The following is a 16966-nucleotide window of genomic DNA, read 5'->3' on the forward strand; positions in this document are numbered from 1 at the left end:
GAAAAAAAAACAACTATACTCGTTAGTATCATTCAATAGTAGGTAACTAAATGAAAAAACTAAATGAATAAAACTTAACTACATGTTGAAAATATTTTAACTGACTTTCACTTTTTTGTTTTTTTTTTAAGTAATAAATCAAGAAATAAATAAGTACTTATCACAAATACCTAATTATTATTAATGTACTCAATTAAATAGTCCGATCCAAATAGACTTTTCATGATAACCAAAAATGATAGATAGGGAGCAAAATTTTAAAGTTATTTGGGTTTGAAATTGAGGTTTTTTTTTAAACGGTAAGTTTTATCAAAGCTTGCATAAAAATTGTAGAATTAAAAGAATCAACAAAACCTGTCTTACTTTTTTTTCTTAAAATTTCTTTACCATTTCTGAGTTATCGCGATATGTTGATTCGCTACTGGAGGGTGAAATCTGAGTGGAATAGGTTAACGAATAAGTGAAACCACAGTTTCGAATACACAAAATTTTTATACTGGCTCTTTGCTTTTTAAGTGTTAACTATTATGGGCTAATTTAAATTCTATTTATTAGAGTGAAACTGGTTTATAGCTCTGTAATTAAAAATTAACTACTTAACTAATATACATACCTACACGAGTTTAAATTGTAGGTAGATAACAATAGTAGGTAACACCTTTATTCAGAATAGACAATATAGCAATTTCAAAGTGAAAAACAATCAATTGTGTTGTTTGTTTTCCCAGTCAAATTACATGGATTATTTATTGCATTAGTGGATAAGTAGTAGTATATCACATGACGACTGATGTCCATGCAAACGCAGATTTTCGATTGTAATCACTAATCACAAAAGTAGATGGCGGAAGCCTCGATAGGTGCAGTCAGCCACCAGGACTAAGGCGCAGCGGTCTTGTTTCGTGACATTATCCGCATCGCGAAAACTCCGCGTCTTGCCGATGAGTTTTCATTGCGAGGAAAGCGACCGCTGAAAATTCAATAGCGATTGTTATCGGTTCTTCTCAAAATATTCCTGCTTCAACATGATTAAAATTTCAACAGCGTTCCTAAAACAGGTGGGTTATGTGTTGATTTTTAACCATTTTTATTTCTATTTCTAAACTTAGGTACTTAACTAGTTTAGTTACAAGGGAAATTCGCGAATACCAAAATAATGTTTCGAAATACGTATGTGCAAAATATATTTCGTCTTATAATATTTTTCATTTAACTTTTATTTTATTTAATTTAACCAAATTACTTTCGTATTTATATCGGTTTCACTTTAATTGTTTACAAACAAACGTGACTAAGCGTAATAACAATTTGAATTAATTTCTATAAACATAAAAATTGTTTGATGTTTCAATATATAATATCTATATCAACAGAACATAAAGTTAATTAAATAATGTATAGCAAAAGATACCTCATTAAAATGTAATAAAAAGTTACCTACACCAATTTTATGTGTAGGTAATATCTGTTACATACTTACTTAATATTTTATGGCATTTTTTGTTTCTTTTGTTTAATTTAGGATTAATTGTACTTGCATCGTACCATGATAAAAATTATAATACATTATCGGATTATAAACACAAGTTAGTGCGTTTTAAGGTTGTCTACCTATTTAAAATAAATTTCAGGATTAATAATGCAAATGCAAAAGGGTTTACATAAATAGTTTTTTCAACATCATCACAAAAAGTCAGATTTATGACTTGAATTTATAGTAGAATTTCAATTTATATTTTATAGTTGTAATATTTCTTATCAATTTAATATTTAAAGTTTAGCGAGAAAAAAGTACTAATATTTTTTCTTGTACTTTTATGTTTCTTTTATGTTTCTTTGTTTATGTTCTATTTTTATTTAAGGAAGTGTCGATACGTTAAGCGGTTGCATCGAAAGGAACTTGATTCGATTTACTTCCCGTTAGCAATGAAAATTGATAAAAATATTGCTTAGCTTATATTGTGACAACTATAATTTTAGAAACCGGATATGGGTATCCTAAGACAAATAAATGCTTTAAGAAGATCGAAATTATAAAAAAATAACAACTTAAATACGGAACTGGTAAAAATTAACGAATTCATTGATGAAAACTAAGGATGAAAACGATATCTAAATAAATATTTTATTTTTTAATGATCTATGCAAATTAAGAAATTCTTAATCCTTTACCAGCAATTAAATACCACAATACTCAATATACATATTATGTACTTCGTAAAGATAAAAGGCCACATAGGAATTATTGTAATACGTACATCACGCCGGTAATATAAAAATGGACTGATTGTTCCTAATGTTTTATTTTTTTAAACAATGTTACAAAAATATTTTTCTTTGGCCAGTTTATCTGCGGAAAATAATTAACAATAGGTACAGGTATTTGTAGAGGTCACAATTTTTTATATGCTTTACGTATTCTTCTCGATATTATCATTTATATTATATATAACATTCGTATTCAGGTCGAAACATCTATTTACGTATCTAAAAAAAAAAGAAATATTTAAATAAGTTGGTAATAAGGAAAGGTTACTATTAACACGTTTCATTGAGTAATTCTAACGTAGAATTCGTGACCTTTTTTGCACAGTAATCCAAAATCAGTTACATCTCAAACTACAATAATATACCAAAACATAAGTAGCAACGCAAGTTAAACTAAGTATATAAATACATATAAGGCATTTTCACTTTTAATAATTTTCACTGTTTCCTTGGTGACCACAGCATCCTCGTAGATCAGCGATTGATTGTTACACTATTTGAGCCATATAATATGCCGCTACGTGACTCTGCGTTATGCATATGTTACCGAGCCAGATTGAGGACGTATCCTGAGCTATAAAGATGTTAGCAGCTAGATGGGTATGACCTTAGGTGCTAAACCGTTACATCAATCAGGTCGTCAAGCGAACAATTGTTATAATTCACTGACGCAAAACTACTCTCCTATAAATTTCCATTTGTCTGTGGACTGGAAGTGGAAAATGCAGTGAAATCCTGGGTCAAATCTTATCTCTATTGATTTAATACATTTATGTCATCATTAGTTTTTATAAAGTTCATGGTTTATATTTCGACCTCGTGTGCATCTCTTTATCGGCTATCTCTATGTATCACAAGGTTGAATTTATCTTAAATATTCATCGTGATTATCAAGTATTGTTTGTGATTTTGTCAATCACATGATTCAATGCGATAAAAAAATCATCAATTTATAGCCCTTATAGAGTTTTGATTAGTTCTAAAGATGAGATAAGTCTAATCGTGATTTCTTAAAATTCGGACGTTAACCCTAAATTGAGGCTGCAGTTAGCAAAAATATTTAAGTACATATCTATATTTTTAGCATGTCATAATTTGTTTTTAATTCTGTGTACAGGACACTTTATAATAAAGTAGTTAATTAACTTATAGTAAAATAAAGAAGACCACAATGAAAATTCTTGTTGTGCCGTTTCTATACAATTAATTATCTGGGAATAGATAACCTGGGGCCTTAGACAAAGTAACAATTAAAAAACGATAACGAAGTTAGAAAAGGCAAAAATGTATGGGATTGACATACGCCGCGTTAGATCACGTGGTCTATCTAATGTCAATCCCATACATTTTTCCTTTTCTAACTTCGTTATCGTTTTTTAATTGTTACTTTGTCTACGGGCCCTGGGTAGATATTGGAATTCACAAGTCGGAGATAGCACTTAATAATTACATTTATTGTATGTACAACTAATAATGCATTCAATTATTGAGAATAAACAATATTTCTCATATCATGAAGTTGTAGAGCAATTCGAATTAAACATAATATGATCAATTTGCTATTACTAGTTAGTAGTAGAATAACTTGTAATAGTCATAAGTACTACTTGTATATTATTTACATTGAAATTTAAAAACATATGTTATTGTATATCACATTTATTATTACAGTTATGGTTGACTTTCGGAGCATCGTTGGCGTTTCTCATCATTGGCTTGGTTCGGGGGTACTCAGCCTCTGCCATTCCATCTATAGAAGCAAACGATCCAGAGCTCATACAGCATAGTGAGCAAAAGTCATGGATAGGTACGGTATTATTATTTAGTTTATAACGGTTTCGGTTTAGCCTAAAACTCCGCGACCGCGCCGGTTCAAATAATTGTTATATCGTTAAAAAGCTTCTTTTCCGAGTATCATAGCAGATTATAATAAATCTATACATTTTTATATGCCTGGGTCAAAAAACGGCTACCTACTTCTAAAAACCCCAATTGACGACTGAATTAATAATTATACCATGGGAGTTACCCATGGTATAATTATTAAAAAAAAAATATGTAATATTGTCTGCAACATGAGGAACTAATATCAGAATATTTTTTTCAAATTAGAAAAAATTTAAACATAAACATAAACATTTGTTTGAATAGCATTACTACGAGACAATTGACAATTACCTACGTTACATACCAGCAATTCGAAGTTAACTAACCATAATAATATACATATTACCTGGTTATAACAATTTCCTTAAAACCGCTGACATGATATAATTACGATGCTTGTTATTGTAAAGGGGAGAAATCAGAGGAAATATGTTTATTTATTATTTTCTGTATGGATAATAACCGGCTGATACTAGGTGTTGAGCCTGACTTCCCTATCGTACCTACTCTTGATAATGATTACATCGTTACTTACTTCATTTTCAAGAAATTTTGATGCGATCCCACCATTAGGAGCGTTTCTAGGTAGCATGTGTTCTGGACCTGTAATGCAGCGTGCTGGAAAACGTAGTACCTTACAGCTCGCTGCATCTTTATAGGCTACAGGCGGAATGCTTCGCGATTACATCCAGTTTTATTTTAATTGTTGCTGTTTATTGTACATGCCATTTATTGTTTCAATATTTGTACATGTTATGAACTTTCATTCTTGTACCACGCCTACTCTCCTACTTCTCAGCTCTCCTTTGCTTTTTGGTTGCCTGGAAGAAATCGCTCATGGGTAATAATTTCTGTCAATTTCATCTGTGTGTACAATTATAAAGTATTTTTATGGGGCAAGCAATAAAGTTATTAGCAAAATATTTTTATTATTATGTCTCTCTCCATAATACACGGGTACCACCAGAAGGAAGATACCCGGTCCTTTGGAAGGCTTACGTGGGGACACAGGTCCAACAAGCAGAGGCCCTTTAGAGAATTTAATGTGTTGTGGGACACCAGCCGCAGCCTGCCCATGACTGCACTATAGAGGTACAGCCCTGGGCAGTCCGCGGCCAATGTAGGACTATTGCAGAAAAATGGAATAAACAAAACTGGGTTATGGAAGGGGGTGTTAGATGGACTGGTATATTGGTTCTATGGGGACTATGGACGTCTGCCTTTTCAATATTAAAAATTGAAAATAATGGCAGACGGTGACTCGCCAGTTCGGTCGATGGGCTCCCAAAAAGGTTACCGAGAATGGCAACAAGGGGGCAACATCAGCTGAACGGCTAGGGGTGTAGAGAGGTGATTATATTATTATTATTTCTCCTAGGTGCGATTCCACCGTTAGGAGCGTTTCTAGGTAGCATGTGTTCTGGACCTCTAATGCAGCGTGCTGGAAGACGTCGTACCTTACAACTTGCTGCGCCCTTATGGGCTGCTGGCTGGCTGATACTGGGCTTCGCGCCTAACTTTCCTATCGTACTCTTGGGAAGGATTATATCGGGACTGTGTGTTGGATTCGTGTTGGCTCCTGCTCAAGTTTATGTGAGTATTCGTTTTGAAGTTTTAGTTTTGTATTAGCTGGGATAGCGTATCCTCGTATTTTTATACGAGTTTTATAAGTCTATACTTTATCTTGGCGTGAATGATTAAAATAATTATACCCAAAAACAAAGAATTTTATTTTATTTATATGTATAAAAGGTTTTTGTCGCATATTATGTAACTTTATAATTTAGTCTGTAGTTTTTCAGCTTTGACTTTAGAGAAACCTCTTATTTGTTTTTATCTTTATTATAATTTATTAATAATACCCAAATCAAATAGGGCTGTATTTTTTGGAATGTGTGCTACATACAATTTATTTTATAGTAACGTTAAAATAAAATTGTTAAATAGTTAAAACAAAAATAAGAATAAAATATAGGTAGGTACATAATAATTGTAAAAATGTCCATCCATCCAAATGTCCTCTTGTAGCAATTGACTGATGCAAAATAGACAACAGAAAATTATCTGTTTCCATTAATACAATATTTTGAAGAGATCCGAATGGTAAAATCCATATGCTATGTTCATATTCTATTAAATGCCAGACTGCCAGATATTATGTTAAAATGTAAAGTCTGTTTAAAGTGCGTTGAAATGCGTTCATAATTTGTATAAATTAAGACAGCTGGTTTAAATGACGATTGTTTTTTAGATAATATTTAACCAATATGAATAGTCAAGGCCTTGGAAGCGTATAATGTATCATCGAACTGTTTGTTAAAATTAGCTTATTCAAAAACAATACAAAATAATTTCGTTCTTGTAAAAATTAAATTAAAATGTAGACCTAAACGGATATTAAAAAAGTAAAAAGAAAATGAAAAAGACACCTCACAATTCATTCTTAAACGATTAGTGAAGGCGAAATTTTTGTTCTTAAAGGATTCTTCAAAGTATTGTCACTTTCACTTTAATTAAAAAAAATAAAAAAGCAATCAATTATTGTGTACCTAGTTCAATTCAAATAGCGGAAGTAATTAAATAAAGTATCGTATTTTTTCGTCACGATCATTAAACAAATTCATTCAACAAAACATTTTTTTGTAAATGTAAAAACAAACACTGATATTCCATTCATTGCAAAGGCAGTTAATCATGTTTGTCATGAAGAACAAATTAGCATAGCGCGTAATTTCAAAGTAATTTGTATTCATTTAGCTTACAATAAAAATATTTAGTTTTGCATAATTTATAATTGAGGATAAACAATGATAGTTGATAATTTATAACTTCCTATATTTGCATCACTATTAGATACATTTTTATTTCATTAATATTTTTTAAGTCAGAGAATTCGGAACTGCTTTAACAGTTTCGAATTCTGAATGAATTTGGTTTTAATAAACTTAGAAAATTGTTTTATCTACAATAAAAGAACTGACATAGCATCGACTTCGACTCTGATAATATCTATTTAGATTTATAATCGCGTAAAAATACCTGCAGAATATTTAATTGTAGTACCACATAACTATTTTAGAAGTAAATTTTAATATTTTCTCCTCGTTATTCGTCCACGTTTATTAGGTCCTTATTTCATAGATTCACTTCTCCAATAAGTTTATTTTTGTCCGCACGGATTATGCATTCGTAATTCTTCAATATTTTTTCCTATCAGTTTATTGAAAAAGTGTGGTTACCTCAAAACAAATGAATTAAATTATCCACGGACTTAAATTTAAAACATCCTTTTTAAATATACATCTATTATCTAAAATAGTCGTGTACATAATTTCAGGTGAGTGAGTGTTGTGACCCAGAGATCCGTGGGCGACTTGGGTCCTTACCAACATTATCTATGTCTATGGGCATACTTATATCTTATGTTGCCGGGAATTGGCTCTATTGGAGATCTTTAGCGTTCCTTTCGGCTACTTTTTGTGGTGAGTCTTTTGTTTTTATATCGTACTAATATTATAAATGTGAAAGTTTGAGAGTACCTCCACCAGTTTTACAACCTACATTACAAATTGCAGCATTATTCCAAAAACTCTACAAATTTAGAGTTTAAACACGACTCTACTTGAAGTCGAGTTTACTATAAAATAATAAAAAAATCATACTCTACATAAATAATTATTTCAGCTGCCCTCTTCGTAATACTAATCCCGCTACCAGAATCTCCAGTATGGCTCAAAACTCAAGGATTAGATGAGGAGCATGCTATAAAATGGTTGCATTTATCTAAACACGCCGTTGCTGTTGTTAAAGATGATACTGAAGAGTGAGTTTTTTTTTATTGTTATTTTTGTTATGGTATGCTTATGTACGAAATAGCAAATTGTTTATTATTGAAGTTTAGTTGAATCTCCGTGTCATAATTTTACAAAATATAGCTCTATCGCTTATTAACCGTAATAGTATATTTTATTATTTGTGCCCTAACGTAAAAACGAGAGGCTTATATCTCTAATGTTTCTATTGTAGATTTACTGATAATGTAATTTTATTGGGATTTATTTTAGATTTAAATCTGATTAATAATTATGGTTCTTAGCTGTACTTAGTGGAAATATTTACCTTACTTGTGAAATAAGAAAAAAAATTATGACGTCAATGATAAAACCGGTTTTAAACTGTTTTCAGGAAACCCGTGGAAACAGAACCAAAGAGTCTATTCTCGCGGGAAGTATTCTTTTCGTCAGTTGTGATAAAACCTCTAATCGTTGGATTTGCACTATTATTCTTCCAACAGTTCAGTGGTATTGATGCTGTTATATTCTTCACTGTTGAGATCTTTCAGAGTGCTGGTAAGTTTTGTAAATGTTTAGTTAATAATTAATCGTTGTAATTTTATTGGTTAGGGTATGTCAAATGTATATAGTACGAGGCTGTACTGGATGTTTTTCGTTATTGCGACACCTTTTGAGACAAAATTTATATTATTTGTGTCCATTATAGACAGAATTATAAATACAACATTTGAAGTGAAACGTTTGAATTTTGCAAAAGAAGTTTGACTTCTGCTCTTTTTTATTGAAAAATTTTCAAAATATTTATCCTCCAGCTACTTTAAGAGATCGCGTAATGTTAATTAAATTACTAATAATTACCTACCTAATTACTATACAATTTTCACTTGTCTATACAAATACAATATCTTTATCATTTTATAGCATCTCCTACAATAAATTCTAAGATGAGGCAGGCAAAACGAAAGCAATTATCGAATCAAGTGCCCCTTTCAAGTTCAGTCACTGACTTCAATCAAATTATCCTATTTGTACCACTTCATCCGTGTAACCGATGATTTATGGTTATTAAACTATTTTTACCAAAACACAAATATCTATTGGTTTGTAATAGATAATAGAATATCTTTTTATAATAGAAATTTGATCGTATTTCAAGTTGTCAATAAAAAATTCTTTCAGCAATCAATGTTGCAGTTTTTTTTTCATAATTTCGCAGGAATTTAAATCAACAGTGAAACTATGATGAAAATCGAGTAAAAAATCTAATCTGCGACAATTCGGTTGAAACTGAATATTTTAGTTTTTTTGAAGTGAAATGAAACTTCTTTATCGGGGTTGGACAAGTAATTAGTGTAACATTTTTGCGTTACGCCGTACGCGTGACATTTTTGCGTTACGCCGTACGCGTGACATTTTTGCGTTACGCCATACTCGTGACATTTTTTAGGTCATAAAGAAGTTTTACTTCTTACGTGTGTACTCTAGTACACGCATACATTTTTTTGTATAGGGTAACATTATAAACGATACAACTGCTTTGCATTTACATATTTGGTTTTAATATACATATGTAGATATACCCTTAACGAACGCATATACTGCAGGGACTGCAATGGTATTATGTGGGCTGAAAATGATCTTGACAGATTTAATTTAAGATTATTAATATTTGAACATTGAGTATTTATGTACACACCATATAATATTTATTAACTTTTGATTACTTAATTTCCAGGAAGCAAGCTAAACGCAATGACAGCCACCATAATAGTGGGCGCGGTACAACTATTCAGCAACGGGATAAGCACAATGCTTGTAGATAGAGCCGGCAGAAGGCCGCTCTTGTTGCTCTCCGCCGTCACCATGTGCTTCTCTATGGTGTCTATGGGAGTCGCGTTCTACTTCCAGTTCGAGCACGAGTCGTGGCTCGGGTGAGTAGCCAGCTCTACCAGTGTAGAGCCACTAACTCTATCTGTGGCTAGAGCTGACACAATAAGCACAATGCTGGTAGATAGAGCCGGCAGAAGGCCGCTCTTGTTGCTCTCCGCCGTCACCATGTGCTTCTCTATGGTGTCTATGGGAGTCGCGTTCTACTTCCAGTTCGAGCACGAGTCGTGGCTCGGGTGAGTAGCCAGCTCTACCAGTGTAGAGCCACTAACTCTATCTGTGGCTAGAGCTGACACAATAAGCACAATGCTGGTAGATAGAGCCGGCAGAAGGCCGCTCTTGTTGCTCTCCGCCGTCACCATGTGCTTCTCTATGGTGTCTATGGGAGTCGCGTTCTACTTCCAGTTCGAGCACGAGTCGTGGCTCGGGTGAGTAGCCAGCTCTACCAGTGTAGAGCCACTAACTCTATCTGTGGCTAGAGCTGACACAATAAGCACAATGCTGGTAGATAGAGCCGGCAGAAGGCCGCTCTTGTTGCTCTCCGCCGTCACCATGTGCTTCTCTATGGTGTCTATGGGAGTCGCGTTCTACTTCCAGTTCGAGCACGAGTCGTGGCTCGGGTGAGTAGCCAGCTCTACCAGTGTAGAGCCACTAACTCTATCTGTGGCTAGAGCTGACACAATAAGCACAATGCTGGTAGATAGAGCCGGCAGAAGGCCGCTCTTGTTGCTCTCCGCCGTCACCATGTGCTTCTCTATGGTGTCTATGGGAGTCGCGTTCTACTTCCAGTTCGAGCACGAGTCGTGGCTCGGGTGAGTAGCCAGCTCTACCAGTGTAGAGCCACTAACTCTATCTGTGGCTAGAGCTGACACAATAAGCACAATGCTGGTAGATAGAGCCGGCAGAAGGCCGCTAATAATGCTTTTTATTTATGTAAGTCGGTCTCTCTGACTGCAGAGATGAAAAATAAAACTAATAATTCGAAAAACTGTATAGAATAGTTAATAGAAGTAAATAACAGAAAGCGCGTTGGGTAATATTATATTCGCACATTCTCAAAAATTTCAAGTATCAACAAAAAATAGAAATCGATACATCTCTGACCTACTTAGCGAATAAACATTGCAAATCACTATAAAAACTTATGTAAACTAGTCATAATAGGTAAACCCTGAGCATTATGTCACTAAACGGTAACTCACGACCAAAACTGCATCAAACCAGAGCAATGTTTGAACTATTTTTAGTAGTTACCGAAGTGACAATCACTTGTGTGCTCTTTGAATTTGGTTCCTGAGACATTGAGTTTGTTTGTTTATACGGAGGTCAACGATCCTTGAGATTCCGTGACTATGACAGTTTTTAATATACAGGGTGTCCCACTATTGGTATACTAAGCGCGAAGTTACTTGTAGTTTTGCATACACTGATCACGTAAAAAATACTTAAACAACAAAATTACGCCAAAAATTTTTTGCTTCATTTTTCCTTAAAATCCATGTTTTCGTCTCTAGCTTCGCGCAGCCGGCATATACCGCTTCGCTAATGTGAGCATTTTGTCTTTGAAAACATAATCTTAAACGATAGCTCACGTGCTGGTGGTAAAGTTGAGCGGGTTGCTTGTTATGGGTGTACACATAGAGTTTTAAGAATTCATCTATTTTTCAAAAAAAATTCGTCTGGAATTTTATAAGTATTTTTTTCGTAGTCAGCGTATGCAAAACTATAATCTCCTTGGGGCTTAGTATACCGTTGCTGGGACACCCTGTATAACATATTTACATAACAGAATTAATGTTTATTTAAATTGGTTATTTATTTATTCGCAATGTTTTGTTTATACATATTCTATTATGCTATTTTAATACAACGTGTTGTGGTTCATTCATGATCGTAATTTTATTTATATTATTTTATTTACTTCATATAGAGTAAGAATGTGTATTTTAGATATATTAAACACTTTATAACTGTAATGTCTAATATTCACTTTTCACTCGAGGTAAAATTCTTTTCTAAATGACACAGGGGCTTGAGCTTTTTTCTCTTGTTTGGATGAGTTGATCCCAACGCACTACCTATAATGATATTAGCGTAATTATAACTAGCCAATTTCAAACTTCGAATTTGTCTATACCTACAGTAATTTTAAATTAGGAACTTGTCTCGTATAAACATAAGACTAGCGCATTTCTATAATAACTTTGAATTTGTCTATACCCAGCAAAATTTCAAATGTAGAATTTCTTCCCAGGTGGAAATTGTCTATACCATACTAATTTTAAATGAGGAACTTGTCTATACCCAGGTATCTGCCAATAGTGAGTCTGGTGGTGTTCATGCTGGGATTCTCGCTCGGTTTCGGCGGGTTACCATTCTTACTACTGGGCGAATTGTTCCCCACACAATATCGTTCGCAACTATCGGCTATGGCAAGTGCTGTGAACTTGCTGTCCATGTTCACGGTTATCAAGTCGTACCATGCTTTGGAGGTGAGAAATATTTATTTATTTATATGTTAATGTAAAATTGTATTCGTTTGTATGAATAATGTTTTTTTGTTTGTCACCGCAAAATTGTAAAGACGTTTCTATTATAATCTTGCGCTAAATTCCCGAGATTGTAATCTAACAACGTGTTGTGATTCGTATAATGCCACTTACGAGTAATACATTGTTTTCGGTAAATTTTATTCTATTGATGTGAAATTATTAAATTTAAATTAATTATTAAAATAATTTGTCGACAGATAACAATCTCGTTAATAAGTTTATAATCTAATAATTTTAATAAGCTTACGACGACATTCAATATATCACATTATACACGTCTTGTTTTACTTTTACTACTTGAACAATATTACATATTTTATATGTGCTTGTACAATTTTATGCAAATACATATAATTAATTTACTTATTCTAAATTGATATTATTGAATATATATTTGTGTTATAAATAAACTCAAGCATCACGTGTTTACTCAAAAGGAATGATAAATAACATTAATAAGTAATATATTTGAAAATAATTTCCATAAATACTTCCACGTAAATAAAATAAATAAATACATAAATAAATATAAATATAATAAATAAATCGATCAAATAAAATAATTATAACATACAATTTCATCAAGGAATAATTAATGTGTATTTTTAAATAATAATAATTAACATTTCCAATATCACACAAGCGATGATATTATAATTAAAAAGGTTACCAAAACAACATTAATTCTTCGAAAACGATTTATACATACAATATACATACAGACATGATTAGACGTCAAAGTGAGATGGTATGATTCAACTATAAACTCAAGTATAATTTGGCTAATTAGCCACATTTCAACGTGCTACCCGCGCTATAAATCTATCTACCTACACCTTTTTACATCTCTTATATATAAAACTCTCGTGTCACAATGTTAGTCTGCATACTCCTCCGAAACGGGTGGACCGATTCTCATGAAATTTTCTGTGCATATCGGGTAAGTCTGAGAATCGGCCAACATCTATTTTTCATATGTACCACGGGCGAAGCCGGGGCGGACCGCTAGTAATATTATAATATCATTGCACACAAGATTTTTTGAAGTGAAACTTCTATAGGCGTGATGTGAGTAAAATTTAAAAGTCGCGTCATGGTAATACCGTCACGTCATGGTGTAAGGCGACGATTTTGGTATCCTCGAATCTTGCCAAAGAAGTTTCACTTCTGACACGTGCGCTCGGCATACACGCTCTTTTTTAAATAATATAATTAATTTCCAATATAGCACGTGCTAACATCAGCTGGAACATTCTGGATGTACGCGAGTTTCTGCGCAGTTTCCTTCTTTTTCGTTCTATTCGCGGTTCCAGAAACGAAAGGCAAATCTTTGGCAGAAATAGAACAACACTTTAGAGGTAAGAAGAATAAGGATATTGACTTGCAAAATGTACAAACTAAGTTTTAGAAGAATTTTATAAGTATAATGATTTTGTTTGTAATTGATTAGTATTGGAGTTGATAAGTACCTAATTGCTTGTGAAAGTACCTATAGAAAAGGTGAGATTTAAAACGTGATTTATTATTTGTCACTAAGGAAACTTTAGATGTGTTATGATTGAAATTAAAAGTTATTGATAAGTAAACAATTAATGTATTGGAAGATAATGAAACAAATCGCGTTTTTGATCTATTGAAAATTTGGTAAAATTAAGTGTAGTCTAGTTTTATTATAAGATTGTTTTACATTTCTTATTCCTACCTTAGATGACATCTGTATTAGTTTTTAATAATTTATGCTAATGTATAGAGTATATAGAAAGAATAACAAGCCATATCTTTCTTTAATTTAAACTCATAAAATATTTATTTGAAATTTACTGCGATAATGTACGTAATATGTAATTAACCTCTAAAGTCTAAGCTATTTTGGTGAAATGACAAAGGCACTATATTGATTGGATCGTGTGTTCGGAGTAATTAAATATTTGTAACAATAATTTGTACGTAGATTATACGTTCATGTTATTAGCTACGCAATAAATATATTAGCCAAGAAAATAACCATTACTGCTCCGCTCTTATTAGTCGTAGCATAGTGTTGATGTAGCCATTCTCGAAAGAGACTATTCAACACAAAAATAATTTATCAAGTCGAACAAGTAGGGGAGTCCGGGAGACTTGAACCGCTTTTTACTAAAAACTCTATAAAATGTGATCAGTGACCTGGAGAGCTTTAAGATCTACACCATATGGAAGCCTTATTATCTGGCTAAGATTTTATACTATTCTGAAAATAAAAGTTGCGAGGAGAAGATAGTAAACTAAGTTGTAATAAAAAATGAGTTTTGATTCAAGTCTCCCCAACCGGCGGGACACTTGCCCATCAGGTGCGGGACACTTGCCTATACCTTTTTAGAGAGGGGAAATGACGCAAATAAAGCATATTATTCATTAGTTATGTATTATTTAGACACATTTAACAATAACTAGATTATTCATAATCATCTTCTAAACAATTTAGTGAAAAATGTTTTCAGAGCAACTCCTAAACATAACATTCGCTTCTTTTTATTAATTAAATACTCGTTTTGAGGTATCTACTGCTAAATAAATCTACAAAACTAATTTAAAGACATTTCTTACTATTAATTAATATGTGCCTATTTGCCTATTTCTTCAATATTTGCCTCTTGGATGTTCACTTTGGAGGAATTTGGCGTAGTCGAATGCTAGATGCATTACTTGTTTTATGGTTAAACCATAGTGCATTCTACTGCAGGTCAATAAGTAACGAACGAGCAATTTCTCTATATTTACATTGAAAATCCGGGAGCATTTGTATTGGCTCCCCTTGTCTTGCAAAGGTGTTAACTTTTGTACAACCTAACAGGTAATAACGTAAAGTGGTTTTGCCTATCCCATACATGATTGCAATTTGACCAATAGATTTGCCACTCTTTATTTCTCTGACTGCGCTTTCAATCTTAGACTTAGTACCTAAACGGTTTCCTGCGACGACTACCTTCCTTAGGCTTATTCTGAAATGGCATTTTCTTTCTAAAACAAAACAAAAGCTAACTTATATAGTATACAAACTGCAAAGGGAGAGTTAAACCATTGTTCAAGTCTCCCGACTGCAGACTGGTTCAACTCTCCCGCACCCTAGCCAAGGCCATTTGATTTTTTCCAACAAATCCACTATCAACTGGAGAACAAGACTGAACGTACGACAAAATATGATAATCTAGTAATGCAATAACATAGGTGTTTGATATATTCCTTCATAAATGCGTGCATAGCAATTAAAACAACAAAGCCAAAAAAATTCACTCCGCGACGATGAAACCACTTTTTCGGAACTCACGGTCGAACGCGTCTGTTATCACTCAAAATTGTGAGTTGCTTGTGATTGGCGGGTAACGCGCGTTCATTTGTTTGCCACTTGGCGTAATTTGGCACCTAATTTAAAAAGTTATTGAAAGTGGTTCAACTCTCCCACCTGGGCAAGTCTCCCGGATTCCCCCTACAGTTCCTTAAATTAGCACATTCAACGAATAATCTCTATAAATCTTAATACATATAGCTAACCATAATAATAAATGTGTAAATTAATCATATATCTATTGATATTCTCATAATTTTCCCATACATAATAACGCTCTCAAGCCTTCAAGTATGCTTAAAGCAAAAGGACGAATGTCTAAAAATTTAGCACCAATTTAGCATTACTATAAATAGCGACACTTTTGCCGCTCACCGGAATAGCTTTGTCGTATGAAATTTCATGTATTGTGAAACTCGAATTTACTTATACCTAATTTTTCCTCTTTCGGCATTATACTTTTAGAAATTAGACTTAATTGATTTCAATCATTATGGATGATAATCGTATTATATTAAAAATTATTTGGTTGCAAGAGTAGGTGCATAGTTTTCAGAAATATTTACATAAAAATGCACGTTGAAAAATTAACACTTTTGGGTATGTAATGATATTATATAATATGTAAACAGTAAAATGTTATTGGTATTTCGAATATTCGTAAATAATTTAGTATTGTTATGACATTCAATTTGAAATTGTATTGAAAAAAAAAACTTTTGAAGTAGGTATTGAATTAATTAATGTGCGGATATTTGCAATTTTTAACAAATATTATATTGAATAACACCAAAAAATCAAGGCGATCATCAAGTATGAAAATAATTTGTTAAAATCGCTCGATCGCTCAAATTTAAAACTATGAAAATATTCAATGGATTCTTTGAAAATTGTCAAATAAAATTATACATAAGTTTCTTTTTACGAATGTGTCTTTAAAAACAGTTCAAATATTGTGAATATTAAGTGACCTGTGATAAATATATTTGTTGTTAATCTAGTCTGTATGTATTGAAAAATATATAAATAAAAAAACTTTATTATACATTTGAATTTAAAAAATGTTGTGAATATTTATTTGTTAATAAGGGACCAAATTATAAGATTACTTGATCATTATTATAGTGTAAGTACTTGTATAATTATCAAGAATTTTACTCGGCTGTGTATATGTGATAACTATGAAAGTTATGAATGTGATAAACGAAATATATTTATTTCAATCTCAATTGTATTTTTATTTGTATCCTCAA

General features: G+C 32.4%; 1 protein-coding gene across 1 annotated transcript; it reads left to right on the forward strand.

Moving 5' to 3' along the window:
- The first annotated feature begins 880 nt into the window (after window positions 1–880).
- Window positions 881–13797, forward strand: LOC149908835 (facilitated trehalose transporter Tret1-like). Its single transcript, XM_090120422.1, has 9 exons — window positions 881–1058; window positions 3940–4075; window positions 5534–5748; window positions 7493–7637; window positions 7840–7978; window positions 8341–8504; window positions 9685–9880; window positions 12145–12328; window positions 13617–13797. The coding sequence occupies exons 1-9, from the start codon at window positions 1026–1028 to the stop codon at window positions 13794–13796; spliced, it is 1392 nt and encodes a 463-aa protein (XP_089976548.1). The 5' UTR covers window positions 881–1025; the 3' UTR covers window position 13797.
- The last annotated feature ends 3169 nt before the right edge of the window (window positions 13798–16966 follow it).

Source organism: Colias eurytheme, chromosome 4 (genome assembly GCF_061535395.1).
Source record: "Colias eurytheme isolate Ceu_HAF_F1 chromosome 4, ilColEury1 Martin Lab GWU primary, whole genome shotgun sequence".
NCBI classification, from domain to species: Eukaryota; Metazoa; Arthropoda; class Insecta; order Lepidoptera; family Pieridae; genus Colias; species Colias eurytheme.

Excerpts from the sequence above, each read along its gene's own strand:
- LOC149908835 (XM_090120422.1), top strand. The coding sequence starts at position 1,026 with ATGATTAAAATTTCAACAGCGTTCCTAAAACAG. Across the intron at positions 4,076-5,533 it reads TGAGCAAAAGTCATGGATAG|GTGCGATTCCACCGTTAGGA; the intron begins GTACGGTATTAT and ends TATTTCTCCTAG. Across the intron at positions 9,881-12,144 it reads GAGCACGAGTCGTGGCTCGG|GTATCTGCCAATAGTGAGTC; the intron begins GTGAGTAGCCAG and ends GTCTATACCCAG.